Genomic DNA, 13,543 nt, shown 5'->3' on the forward strand with positions numbered 1-13,543 from the left:
AAGGCGGGCTGGGGGAGTTTGCGCGTGTTGTGCATGGTTGCATGTCAATATATGTACTTTTTCAATTTCATTAGCGGATTGCCTCCTTGTTGTATCTAGGAATATTGAATCAGCCTGTGTTGGATTCCAAGTAATTGAATGTTTCCAAAGGCTGCCCACGCACATCTTCAGATGTTCCTTCAGACGAGTTAGGGATAAGGTGTTTGTTACCCAGTGGCTGATTGGCTGGCGTATGGAGACACCCATAGTCGTAAGGCACTTGGTTCTGTCAGGACTCAGCCCTCAGTACTGGTTCTCATGTTTTAAAGGTGAAATATTATACCACCAGGTGTGAGTGGGTTACAAGCCGTTTTGAAAATCTGCCTCTTCCTGTGTCTTTTTATCACAAGTGGGCGTGTCCACCTAGATGCGTGACGGCTAGATGAGCAACATGTGCTATAGTCCACTGGGTAGGCTGGTAGACGGATCTATCGAGCGCACATCTAGGTGGACACGCCCACATGGGATGTCACAAGCACACCGGGAGAGACTGATAATTTAAACGGCTTGTAATGGCTAATCACACTCACACCTGGTGGTAAAACATGGGGCCTCTAACTAATCATTGTATTGAGAGTATGCAGAGCATGCAGACGGATTAGTGGCTGCTTACAACAGGGTGCTCTGGAGCCCGCTCAAATCTAACAGGGGGGATCCCAACTCACATCGGACAAAATCCACATAATCCCACCAACACCCCCATCTGCCACCGTCTGATCAAACACTCAGAGTTCAGAGGTCAACCATGCGTCCCAGGTAACGACCCTCACAGGGCTATCCCTGAGCCAGACCTGCACACTTCAGATCTACAATTGATTAGCTCGTAGATTAGCTTCGGAGGTGGTAGCGGTACAAAATGGCCGCAGCTCTGGGTCTCTGTCGGATGGATGTGGGGCAGGGGGGGGGGGGGGGGGAGGGGTGTGTAATGCCCCCTGTGTCGTCCACACATCGCACTCCAGGGCCCCACAAAGGGGGACGGTTGGCAGATTTTCACACACTGTGGAAGCACCATCTGTGATGGGAGGGGGAGGGGGCAATTAAGCTGTCCTTTCCGTGGGTTCAATAATTGCAAAACCTCTCAATGTATCCTCAGCACAATCCATAACATGGAGCATATATATTTCATAGACACTCGCACACAGAGGATCTATGAGGATACAAGAAATGTCACATTTTATTTTTCACTTAGAGGTTGTATCAGCGATTCTAGGCCGAAACATAAATGATCACATTCATCTGATATTTCCTCACGATCCGCGTCATAAACACGTCTCTGTAGCCAGCCTATGCTCCGAGATCTTACACAAAAACAAATGGTACTATACCAACCAATCAAAACCAAAATAAATAGTATTCCAACCAATCACAGACAAGGGGTGGGTGTTGTGGGGTTTTGCGCTGCGTTCATGATAGTTTTTACTGGATGCAATGAACACGGAAGGGAGGGGCGAGCTGGGTCTGTTTGTTTGGGATCTCGATTCAAATATCAGCAGAAGTACCTTCAACCAACATCGCTGATACAACCTTTAATGAACCAACCCTTAATAATGATTGCTGTCTTGGTTCATCTTGAATAAAAAAGAGGCTATATTGAAAACAAAAAATATGTCTTGCTTTTCTTCCATGTGCGTATGTGCGTGTGTGTGTGTGTGTGTGTGTGTGTGTGTGTGTGTGTGTGCGTGTGCGTGTGTGTGTGTCTGTGTCTGTGTCTGTGTGTGTGTGTGTGTGTGTGTGTGTGTGTGTGTGTGTGTGTGTGTGTGTGTGTGTGTGTGTGTCTGTGTGTGTGTGTGTGTGTGTGTGTGCGGGCCAGGCATGCCTCTGAGTCTGGACTGCAAGGCGTTCTTCGGCTACAGTGGGGAGAACAGGAGGCCCATCATCTACTGGACGAGAGGAGAGAAGTTTGTGGAGGAGCTGGCAGGTCACATTAAAGAAAGTGAAGTCAGGTGAGCGTCTGTCTGTATTATGTCTGTCTGTCTGTCTGTCTGTCTGTCTGTCTGTCTGTCTGTCTGTCTGTCTGTCTGTCTGTCTGTCTGTCTGTCTGTCTGTCTGTCTGTCTGTCTGTCTGTCTGTCTGTCTGTCTGTCTGTCTGTCTGTCTGTCTGTCTGTCTGTCTGTCTGTCTGTCTGTCTGTCGGTCTGTTTGTCTGGCTGTCAATGTGGCTCAGTTATGAACTTTTGAATGTATGTTTACAAACACAATTGTGTACTTCTATTACATTTCTGTGGAAGCAATCAGTGGCGGATTTAGCAAATTGGGGGCCCAAGGCGAAGATATGTATGGGGTCCACCTCATCTGATCTTTAAAAGAGTACGGAGAAAAAGCCTGCATACACTGCTTGAATCCAAAATGAAGATGGAAAGCAGAGAACACACAAAGTGTAGCACTACATAAACTAATAGTCACGATATAACCCAAAAGAGGATAAGGTTTCAGATCACACCTGTCTTTGCCGAAATGCCAGGAAAACAATCAGTTTATTCATTTTTTTTAAGATCAAATCAATATCAATATAACCAGCAAGACAAGTAGTTAGGGAAACCCCACAAACAGTAATATACTTAACAAAACATCACAAACAGCCATATATGATAAATATTGCCAAGATTAATGATTTACTTTTTATGTGTGAGTGAGGTTGCATTTGGCATTGCACTTGAGATTGACGTTTAGTAAGTAAGTAAAATTTATTTATAAAAGCACATTTATAACACTTTGCACTGACCAAAGTGCTGTACATAGTGCATTCATTAGGCAAACATGAAGGCAAAATAACAACATTAGAATAAAATAAAATTTAAATACATAATGATTTCAATCATTCTACAAACAAACTAATAACAAGATACAGGATATTGTAAGTGAATTGAAAATACAGTTGAGATTTAACATTTAAAACATTCTACAAACAAATCTATGTACGAGAGAGAAGGAGAGAGAGAGAGAGAGAGAGAGAGAGAGAGAGAGAGAGAGAGAGAGAGAGGGAGAGAGAGAGAGAGAGAGAGAGAGAGAGAGAGAGAGAGAATGAGAATGATAGAGAATGAGAACGAGAGATAATGAGAGAGAATGAGAGAGAGAGTATGAGAGAGAAAAGATAGATTGTTCTCCACATCACACGCTTTGACATAGAGTCCTACTCAGTGATGTCTTCTCACAGGTCTACACCTAGCACCACTTCACAGCAGCATGTTCGACGCTTTGAAAGTTGTTGTTCCTGTCTGTATTCCCAACAGTAGCCGTGTCATCGTTGGCAGCGTTGCCAAATACTTACCAGCGTCTTTTCGCTTTTTTCTTTTATTTTAGCCGCTTGTTTAACTTTATATCCTAACCCTTATTTTTATTTTTGCGTTTAGACTCGTCTTGCTTCGTCACTATTTTTTGTACAGAAAAAAAAGAGGATTCTTATTTAATTTTTTTGAGGTTGGTTGGGGCCCCAAGCGTCCGCCTACCTATGCCTCTACATTAAGACCACCACTGGATGCAATAGCAGAAGCAAAGTCTGAATTTTATTTGTACATTTGTTGAGTCATAGATAGCTGTTAAAGAGCGAGATAGTGTTTAATCCTAAAAAAAAATCCAACAAAAACGCTTCCTTCAATTAAATATCGTGCCAGAAAAATGTGGACGCTTAATTATTTTTTTCGACTTAACTTGAAGCATCAAATGATTGGTTGTCCACAAGCCAAACCTCTCCCATGTGTTCACAAAAACAGAGTTTGAAATGTTAACTTATCCTTTATATAGCATTGGCAATATTAATTAAATCTCTTTCCAGCATACAGGTTTGCGCTGTTAAATCGTTTCTGGGAAGGCTTATAGGGTCATAAAGCTGCGCTATACAATTCACAATGTCGGGTTATAATTTGTTCCCCCGGGACTAAGGAATCTTCAAGAGTTCTTTGACACTTTTTTCTTAACCTTTCTAAGATATGATTAATACTAATAATAAAGTGAGATTGAATTCATTCTCTCCCCTATCGGGACCAATTACATCCGGCTCTATTGGGACAAGCAAGCTTGTCTGCAGGGCGTCAAATATCATTAAGAGCGACCTGCTTCGTCGCCATGGAAACGGTGCAGAGAGCACACAGAGACGCTCACTCCCGTCGCTGGAGAGTGGGGGCTGTCGGGGGGGGGGACCGCACCCCCCTGGCCGGCGAGGAATCACGCCGCACTCAGACGCGTTGAATAGCAGAAAGGGCGCCACACACACACACACACACACACATCCCGAGACTACATTTGAAGTCACGCGCTGTGTTTGACATTTTTGGTAGCGACCGCCGCTGATACGTCGCAGAGCTGGCGGTTATAGAGCGACGCTGTTTGATGGCACGGGACTCATTGGCAGAATGGCGGCGGCGTTGTGATGGGTAGAAACGTTCTTGGCGGGCGGTCCGGTGTGTCCAGTGTGCGGGCCACTGGGGAGGAGGGAGCAGGTCATCGAGGGCTGCTGGTTCAATGCCTTTCCAACTACAAAACAAAACCCGTGGGAGTGGGAGCTTATAGAAAAACAATGGAAAGTCAGAAGACCCTGACCCTAACCCTGACCCACTCTCCCTGACCCTGACCCTGACCCTGACCCACTCTCCCTGACCCTGACCCTGAGCCACTCTCCCTAACCCTGACCCTGAGCCACTCTCCCTGACCCTGACCCTGACCCTGACCCACTCTCCCTGACCCTGACCCTGACCCACTCTCCCTGACCCTGTCCCTGACCCACTCTCCCTAACCCTGACCCTGACCCTGACCACTGACCCTGACTCACTTGGGTTCTGAATGTCAGTTGTGCTCCAGTCAAACCAGGTAGGTACGCTAACAGGGGGATGATAACAGCTAGCTGCAGTAGTCAACCGGTTCAAATGTTTCACATCTCACAAAACTTGCTAATACGTTTGTCTGAAAAAACATACCCTCAAAAGCCTGGCGATGTTTCTTCAAAACATTATATTATCTCCACATAAAGGGTCTGGCAAGTCTGGCCGGGCTTTGAATTCGTGAGGTTCTGATTGAAGATGAGACTCTTTTGAAGGTGTAAGTGAGCAAGGTCAATTGTTTCTCTTCTTCTGCCCTGGCCTGCTTCTCTGAAGCTGTGAGCTGTCTCTCTCCAGACGTTTAACATCTCAACACATTCAGGGTCGTTTATCGGATTCAGGTTGTATCCTCCCCAAGTTTCTGCCTCATTCTTTAAGGTGCTGTTATGCAGTGCTAATATAACGTTGGTCCCTTCGGAATACGTGTAGCTAGCCAATACATATTCTAACTTGATAAATAAAATATTCCAAGGACCTAGCGATGCATGTGTGATGCATAGCAGTGGTGCTATGCTTAATATAAACCCACACACAAACACAAACACACACTCATGTGCTTGCGCGCACACACACACACACACACACACACACACACACACACACACACACACACACACACACACACACACACACACACACACACACACACACACACACACACACACACACACAGCACAACACAACCATGTTATTCTGTCTTGATTATTCGAAAACATAATATTGTATGCTTATTGCTTATGCATATATATAACATAAATTACAGGTAGGCGATGTTCATACTACAAATAAAGCTGTGTGTGTGTGTATGTGTGTGTGTGTGTGTGTGTGTGTGTGTGTGTGTGTGTGTGTGTGTGTGTGTGTGTGTGTGTGTGTGTGTGTGTGTGTGTGTGTGTGTGTGTGTGTGTGCGTTGCTCTGATCGTCATACTTTATTATATTATTATTATACTTTATAATAATAATACTTTATTATACTTATTTTTAACCTTTCTTTGATGTGTGTTCTCGTTCTGTCAGATAGTGTGTATGTGAACACATTCTCCCCCTGCCCCTTGTTCATGTGATAACTCCTGGTCATGTGATCACTCCTGGAAATGTGATCACTCCATGTGTTTTAACGCACTGATTAGACCCAAGGGACACAGAAACACTCTGGTAACCCCTGCCCCGCCTGCCCACTACCTCGTGGGGCCGTGACCCCTTCACGGTCGCTCTGCCTACTATTTTCTTCATTTCAACTTCTTTGATGTGCATGTGGTGTTCGGGAAATCTCCTCTTTCAGATAGATTTTTTTGTGTGACGTGTTCTTCTTCCAACAGACATTAGACTGAGAAACATTTTTCTGACCTAAGCTATGTTGTGCATTAGGTAAACGGATGTATGATGTATATATGTATGTATGTTTGTATGTATTAAGTCACATAGGCCTCCAGGTACAGTCATTTACATTTAGGGCATTTAGCAGACTCGTTTACCAAAAACGACTCACAATAAGTACATTTGTGTAGGCAGGTGAAACAATATATCGCTGTCGGTACAGTAAGGATGTTCATAGAACAAAGTGACAAGCAATTACATCGCAAAGTTAACCCATTCCCTGTATACAACAAAGATAGCTAGAATAAGACGCTAGACAACTAACATATTTTTTTGTGTGCTATAAAGCACAACATACAATAAGTGAGTACATTAAGTGACCAGAGTATTTGTTTCTTTGTTTGAGGGTTTCCACAAGGAAAGGCCAACATTGTTTAATAGAGACAACCACAGCCACAAGGAAACAACCTTTTTTAATTATATAATATGCAAATAATAACAATCACGCAATCGAGAACTGTACTCTGTGAGTAGGGAGATGAGTGTCACCCGAGAGATACATTTGTTTGGACAATGTCCTTGATATTTTGTTGAATCCAGACTTTAGAGCAAGGCTAATCAGAAACAGATCTGCCCTTTTAGAACGAGTTGTTTTGTTTTCCAAGCAAATATCGTCAAACTAATAACACAGCAGTGCGCTTCTGTCTGAAGCTTCACTAGCCGTTTTATTAAATAGTTATGGGAATGAAAGAATAAAAGCAAATCAAGCCATTGAGCACATTGCCATTAGCATGGCAAACCATCACAGACACAAAAACGCACAGTATTGTTTTAGTATTAGGCCCATATATATTTATCGATATAAAATTGTAGAAATTATATTTCTACAATTTGAGAAATATAATTTGAGAGGATTGAATGTATTTGTAAAGGTCTACCTTATACGTAAGGGATAATGCCCGACGAGGTGTCCATTATCAGAAATGAATGGACGAAGCGAATGCCTTAGAACCGTCCGACGCTCTATACTCTAGGGTCTATAGCATATAACCGCGTTGTCTGATTACAGTTGAATTCATTTTTCACAATTTACCAGCTCTCGTTTGAAGACAGAATCACGGTGCCATTCGTTTCAATGGGAATCGCGACGGTCTATACTTTCAACATAAAGTGTACAAAGTTATAATTTGAAATTCGTCCCAGCCTTTATACCACAGATACTCTTGGATCTATAGAACATAACCGCGCTTTATGATTACAGTTTAATGCATTTTTCACAATTTACCAGCTCTCGTTTTGAAGGCTGAACAGACATTATGACTGGATCTAGTTAGCAGGTGTCCATATATCAGTTGTAAATGCACACCCTGCAGTCAATCAGAATCGAATATTCCCCCAGACCATGGTATAAATCATATTAACTGGCAGAACACACAATATTTCCCATCGGTGCTGTCATGACTGATCTCGTCCGCTTCCTGCAGAACGGGGTTTGGTCGGTGTTTCAGCAGACCTGGGTCTGAACTGCGCCCCCCCCCCCCCCACCCCCCCCCCCCCTGTCGCGGGCGTTTCATCTCCCGTTCATCTTTCATCCTGCACTGACGGTTGCTCGCGTCCCACGTCCTGCTAATTGTTTTACACATTGTTGGGATGGATCCACCACGACTAGAACACTATCCAACTGACTGATTAGTGGTAGCTCATCTACTGATAAGAAATAGGTAATCTACTAATTAGTAGTAGTCTACATAAAATAATACTACCAAATAACTTAAGAGATAATTAGTAGCTGCTTTCTTTCTTTTTTCCTAACTTTTGTCACTGCCTCAATCACTTTGGTTCAAAGTGTGGTTTCCTCGCCAAAGAGCAAACAGATTCAGAGAACCCATCCCTGCTTGATTGAGCCCTGGTTGGATTATTTTAATTCTTCTATTTCTGGCTGCTGTGGAAAAGTGACAGAGTGCAAATTTAAAGGATTAGGTTGGGAACAAACTTTATATCTATATTATAAACCAACATTAAGCTGCTTCTTATCGTAGGAGGAGTGCCTCGCTTTGCCCTCTAATCAGCCTGATCAAACTCAAATCATTATGGATTAGAGCAGGGGTGGGCAATTAATTTTCCCAAAGGGCCACATGAGAAACAGGGTCTGTTGTGGAGGGCCGGACCAACAGGCTAAATTCAATTCAGCTCAATATTAATTTGATCTCTTTATTTGTATATATGGGTTTTATAAGCTTTGACTGGTAAGAGTAAATGTTATGATAAGAATATGAAAAAAATAAAGCAGACAAGGTACAAAATGCAGTTATGTTAGTATTTAACTAACATCCACAAAAGCAATTGTAAAAAATATATCATATATAATTATATATAAACATGTTTTTACTATTTTTCAAAGAACAGCATTGAATGAACTTTATAAAGTGCTATTACTATTTCATTTGCAGCGTAATTACTGAGTTAGCTTTTTTTCCACATGTTTTCTTGAAGCAGATGTTTTCTTGAAACTGAAGCAGACATGGTACAAAATGACAACATGTCATTATTTGAACAGTATACTCAAAGCAATTTTAAACTAAATGTGCATGCTTTTGCCGTTTATTTTTCAGAACAGCGATAAGCTAACTTTATACAAAGTGTTATTATCTTTTTGTTTTCAGTTTTAATACTCCATTAGCTGTTTTTCAGACCTTTTTTTTTTTGTTCAGTGAGAGAAATCTAGTCTGTGCTTGGCTTGAACAAGTGCACTGAAGTCAGGTTAAATGTTTGAGGTGAATATGCGCAGGACAGCTGACGGGTGATCATCTTCATCACTGAAAATGTTTGCTCACATTTCACCAGAGAAAGGTAGGTCGAAGGTAGGTTTCTCTGGGCATATCAGCGCAGCAGAGTCCACCAAACACTCTTTCCCCTTCAGAAAATGGCTCTGGTTTTTTGGCGATTTTGTGGGATATCACAAAGCTGGTCTTGGCTGCTGCATCCCTGGATGTGCAACGCTTGGTAAAACAGCCTTGTTGCTTTTGCAGTTTAGCTAGCAAAGCTTCAGATGTCCGTGCCCGATCTGCATCAGTCAAGTTGCCGTGTTTCCCCGCGTGTTTAGTATTGCAGTGGGGATTCAAATTATAATCCTTTAACACAGAGACCTGTTCTCCACAAACTAAGCACACTGCTTTAAATTTGAATTCAGTGAAAAAATACTTAGAAGTCCATGTTTGGTTAAAAATTCGGCACTCTGTATCAACCTTTCTTTTTTTTTCACATGAGCTGACATTTTTCAGGAATAACAGCCATTCACGTCAGCGCTAAAGTCTCCTGTGAGCTCAGTTCGTGGCTCGTGGACAGGGTTCTTCTTCTACCTAACCCTTTTTAGTTGCGACTTGCAACCAGAGAAGAAGAAGCTGCATACGCTCGCCCAAAAAAAGCAACAACAAAAGTAGCCTTCATAATAAAAGCAGTGCAGTTGTATTCCAATTCCATATTTATTTATTTTATACGATTATTAACATTTGATTGTGAACTCCCCAGAGACCTCACGCAGGCCGGTTAGAAACGGCCGGCTGTGGCCCGGGGGCTGTACAATGCCAAGGTCTGGATTAGAGGTTCCTCCTGTCCATTGTATTCTGACCGAGTCCTGGTAGCTCACATTCTCAAGCCCTTGCACGTACACGCACCCAAACACACACATGCACACACACACACGCACACGCACACGCACGCACACACACACACACACACACACACACACACACACACACACACACACACACACACACACACACACACACACACACACACACACACACACACACACACACAAACACACAAGATAACCTCGAATAGAGTATGTACTCATGTCAAATTAAAACTGCTCATGCATTCTCAGAGAAGCTAAGGAAGCTAATAAAAGCTGGGAGAACAGGGCAAGGGCTTTGAGCTAAAATGCAGAGGGCAGTAAATTGGCGCCAGGTGGAATGCCGCGAATAAAAGAATAAAGAAGCAATACTTTCATTATTCTTCAGAATTATGGAAATACAGCAGCAATAGAAGAGGAATGAAAAACAGCACTCGGAGAGTAGATAAGGAACAGTTGATATTTTTACCGGTATCGGCGAAGAGGAATGAATATTATTTCAAGAATTCATTACGTGAAAGGTCATTGCAGAAAACTAATCCAAGGAAATAATTGAGCGGTCTCAAAAAAAATAGAAAAAAGATAATGATCTTTGTTTTTATTACCCATGTTTCTTAGTTGCCTCTTAGTTGCCTGCCGCTGTGAAGACAGACCTCCAGCCGCCCCAGACCAGTTCGGACCGATCCAAATTTTTATCTAATACGGGGCGGGTTTGATACAAGATGGCCGCCGCTGATGTGGAGCGGTCTGGTGAATCACCCTCTCTAATCGCTCTATTTTCTCTAAAAGAGGAACAAACTATGTCTGCTGCACTCCGAGCTTTTGGCGATAGAAAAGATGTTCTGTAGTTCCAACAGGATTTAGTACGATTTTAATTTCAGCTCAGCGCTAAGTCACACGTTCGACTGCTCTGATTGGTCCTAGGTCTATCCAATCGCGTCCAGAGGCGGCGGATCTGCATCTAAAATGAGCCGAGAGGTTCCAGACTGATACACACGTGCCAATCGGTCTATCGGTGTCATGCTTTTCTCCAAAATAATCATTTGACTTTCACCAAATCTGAAATTATCAGTGGGCTTGTTTATGAATAGAAGGAGTGTTTGTGGGGCACTAGGTTGGGGGACAGCATGTCTTTGACCTTAATGAGAGCGTATAGGAGAAGAACAGGGGGCCAGAGCCTTAAGGTGTGAAGACAGAACCAAGGCAGAGAAACACTCTGGATTGTTTTTCAGCGTGTATCAGTATACGCCAATACCGAGACAAACATAAACACGCACAGGGTCCAAGTGAAGCACCTGCCACCAGCCCAGGGTGGATGGGTTTGACCGTTTGGCAGTTAGAACACTTCAGCGTATTAAAACACGTTCTTGGCCGGTAGATTATTACAATCTGGCAGATACGAAGAAACAATTCTGGAGACTGCACACACACACACACACACATGCACATGCACACACACACACACACACACACACACACACACACACACACCCACACACACACACACACACACACACACACACACACACACACACACACACACACACACACACACACACACACACACACACACACAGACACACACACACACACACACACACACACACACACACACACACACACACACACACACACACACACACGCTGCATACACACACCCACACACACATTCGCACACACACATACACACAAATACACACATGCATACACACAAACCCTATTAAGCATATTTTTTCCATGATTCTGAGGATCACTGTTCGATGAAAACGTTTTGATTCACGGAAAAAGATCAAGGAAAAGTAGAAATTCGGTGAGTTCAAGTTGGGTTCAACGGCGAAAACAATGGAGACTTATAAATATATATAATCAGGTTGACCATCTCCAAATAAATTAAGACACATTGTCGGGAAAGAAAGACGTCTCTACAACTCCTTTGATGGACGACATCAAAAGACGACATCAAATTGGCATTCAGAGCAGCTATTTCTTAATAGGATGTGCTTTCAAGGACAAGAGTGTATTAGCAAGGATAACATACACAGGGAAAAACTCTCTTCTTGAAGAGCAGAACAGCCGTTTATGTGATGATGAATGGAGCTGGTCTAAATGCTCCCGTTGAAGTGCTAACCTTCTAGTATTGACAAGGCAGCGGCATTAATATTTTCACGGAGACCAAGGAAGCTCGGCTAATAAGATATATCATGTTGTTTTTCTTGGAATTCTTGAAATAAGATAAGAAAGCCCTTTGACCGGAGCCCAGATGTGATCCATGTCACGGTGACTTTATGATGAATCCACTGTTTCTACCGTCCTCCTCTCCCTGTCCCCCTGTCCGTGTGTCCGTCCACCAGGCTGCTGAAGGAGTACCTGGGGGAGAAGGAGGTACAGCTGTCCCTGACCTTCGACGCGGTGGAGGAGGCGGACCTGGGGAACTACTCCTGCCACGTGGAGAACCACATCGGCAAGCGCAGCGGCAGCGCCATACTGCAGAAGAAAGGTAGGGGGCGCCGTCTGTCTGCCTGTCTGCCTGTCTGTCTGTCTGTCTGTCTGTCTGTCTGTCTGCCTGTCTGCCTGTCTGTCTGTCTGTCTGTCTGTCTGTCTGTCTGTCTGTCTGTCTGTCTGTCTGTCTGTCTGTCTCTCTGTCTGTCTGTCTGTCGCTCTGTCTGCCTGTCTCTCTGTCTCTGCGCCGGTCTGTCTGTCTGTCTGCCTGTCTGTCTGTTAGTCTGCCTGTTGGTCTGTCTGTCTGTTAGTCTGCCTGTTGGTCTGTCTGTCTGTCTGTCTGTCTGTCTGTCTGTCTGTCTGTCTGTCTGTCTGTCTGTCTGTCTGTCTGTCTGTCTGTCTGTCTGTCTGTCTGTCTGTCTGTCTGTCTGTCTCTCTGTCTGTCTGTCTGTCCGTCCGTCCGTCCGTCCGTCCGTCCGTCCGTCCGTCCGTCCGTCCGTCCGTCCGTCCGTCCGTCCGTCCGTCCGTCCGTCCGTCCGTCCGTCCGTCCGTCCGTCCGTCCGTCCGTCCGTCCGTCCGTCCGTCCGTCCGTCCGTCCGTCCGTCCGTCTGTCCGTCTGTCTGTCTGTCTGTCTGTCTGTCTGTCTGTCTGTCTTTTGTCCCTCTGTCTGTCTGTCTGTTTGTCTGTCTGCCTGTCTCTCTGTCTAGCCATCTGCCTGTCTCTCTGTCTGCCGATTTGTTTGTCCAAGACGGCCCCTATAGATGTCACTGAACTCTACATACTGCAATTTAAAAATCCTTCCATTTACACTCAATGTTGTGAGTTCAACATTGTGAATTCTGACTTACTAGTATGACCATATATATATACCTAATATCTATAATATATGTACCTCTTTTCACCATTATACTTTATCAGACCTCCCTTGGCTGCTTTCCATATCATTATTCTGTTGAGTTGAGTTGGGAATATACTTCAAATCCCATTCCAGTGCGTCGGATTCTGATGCTAATGCTGCTAATGTTCTCGCTAAAAGCCAAATACCACTTACTCCAAAAGCCGCATGAAGTGTGAATGAAGATCAGGAAATGTTGCCTGAGGGCACGAGCACAGGGCCGTCCGCACTACAACCACCGCGGCGTCGCACGCATGAAACGAGTCCGTCTGAGTTTCAGGGGCAGATTAATAAAATCCAAATGCAGCAGAATATCCTTTGTCTCTCCGACCGGCGAAAAAAAACAACACAAATTTTATCGGCAACACATGTGGCGATCAGAAGGGTGTCGGGATGTGATCCCAATGATGG

The 13,543-nt window shown here is 43.9% G+C and overlaps 1 protein-coding gene across 1 annotated transcript in view; it reads left to right on the top strand.

Annotated features, from left to right (window-relative positions):
* Window positions 1-1,851: 1,851 nt before the first annotated feature.
* il1rapl2 (interleukin 1 receptor accessory protein-like 2) overlaps window positions 1,852-13,543 on the top strand; it is a gene marked incomplete at its 3' end in the record, with an annotated part of 30,212 nt that continues 18,520 nt past the window's right edge. Inside the window, exons 1-2 of the mRNA XM_056601127.1 lie at window positions 1,852-1,982; window positions 12,150-12,295. Coding sequence (XP_056457102.1) covers window positions 1,852-1,982; window positions 12,150-12,295 — 277 coding nt within the window. The remainder of the gene's footprint in view (window positions 1,983-12,149; window positions 12,296-13,543) is intronic.

The sequence above is a fragment of the Gadus chalcogrammus genome, chromosome 10 (genome assembly GCF_026213295.1).
Source record: "Gadus chalcogrammus isolate NIFS_2021 chromosome 10, NIFS_Gcha_1.0, whole genome shotgun sequence".
NCBI classification, from domain to species: Eukaryota; Metazoa; Chordata; class Actinopteri; order Gadiformes; family Gadidae; genus Gadus; species Gadus chalcogrammus.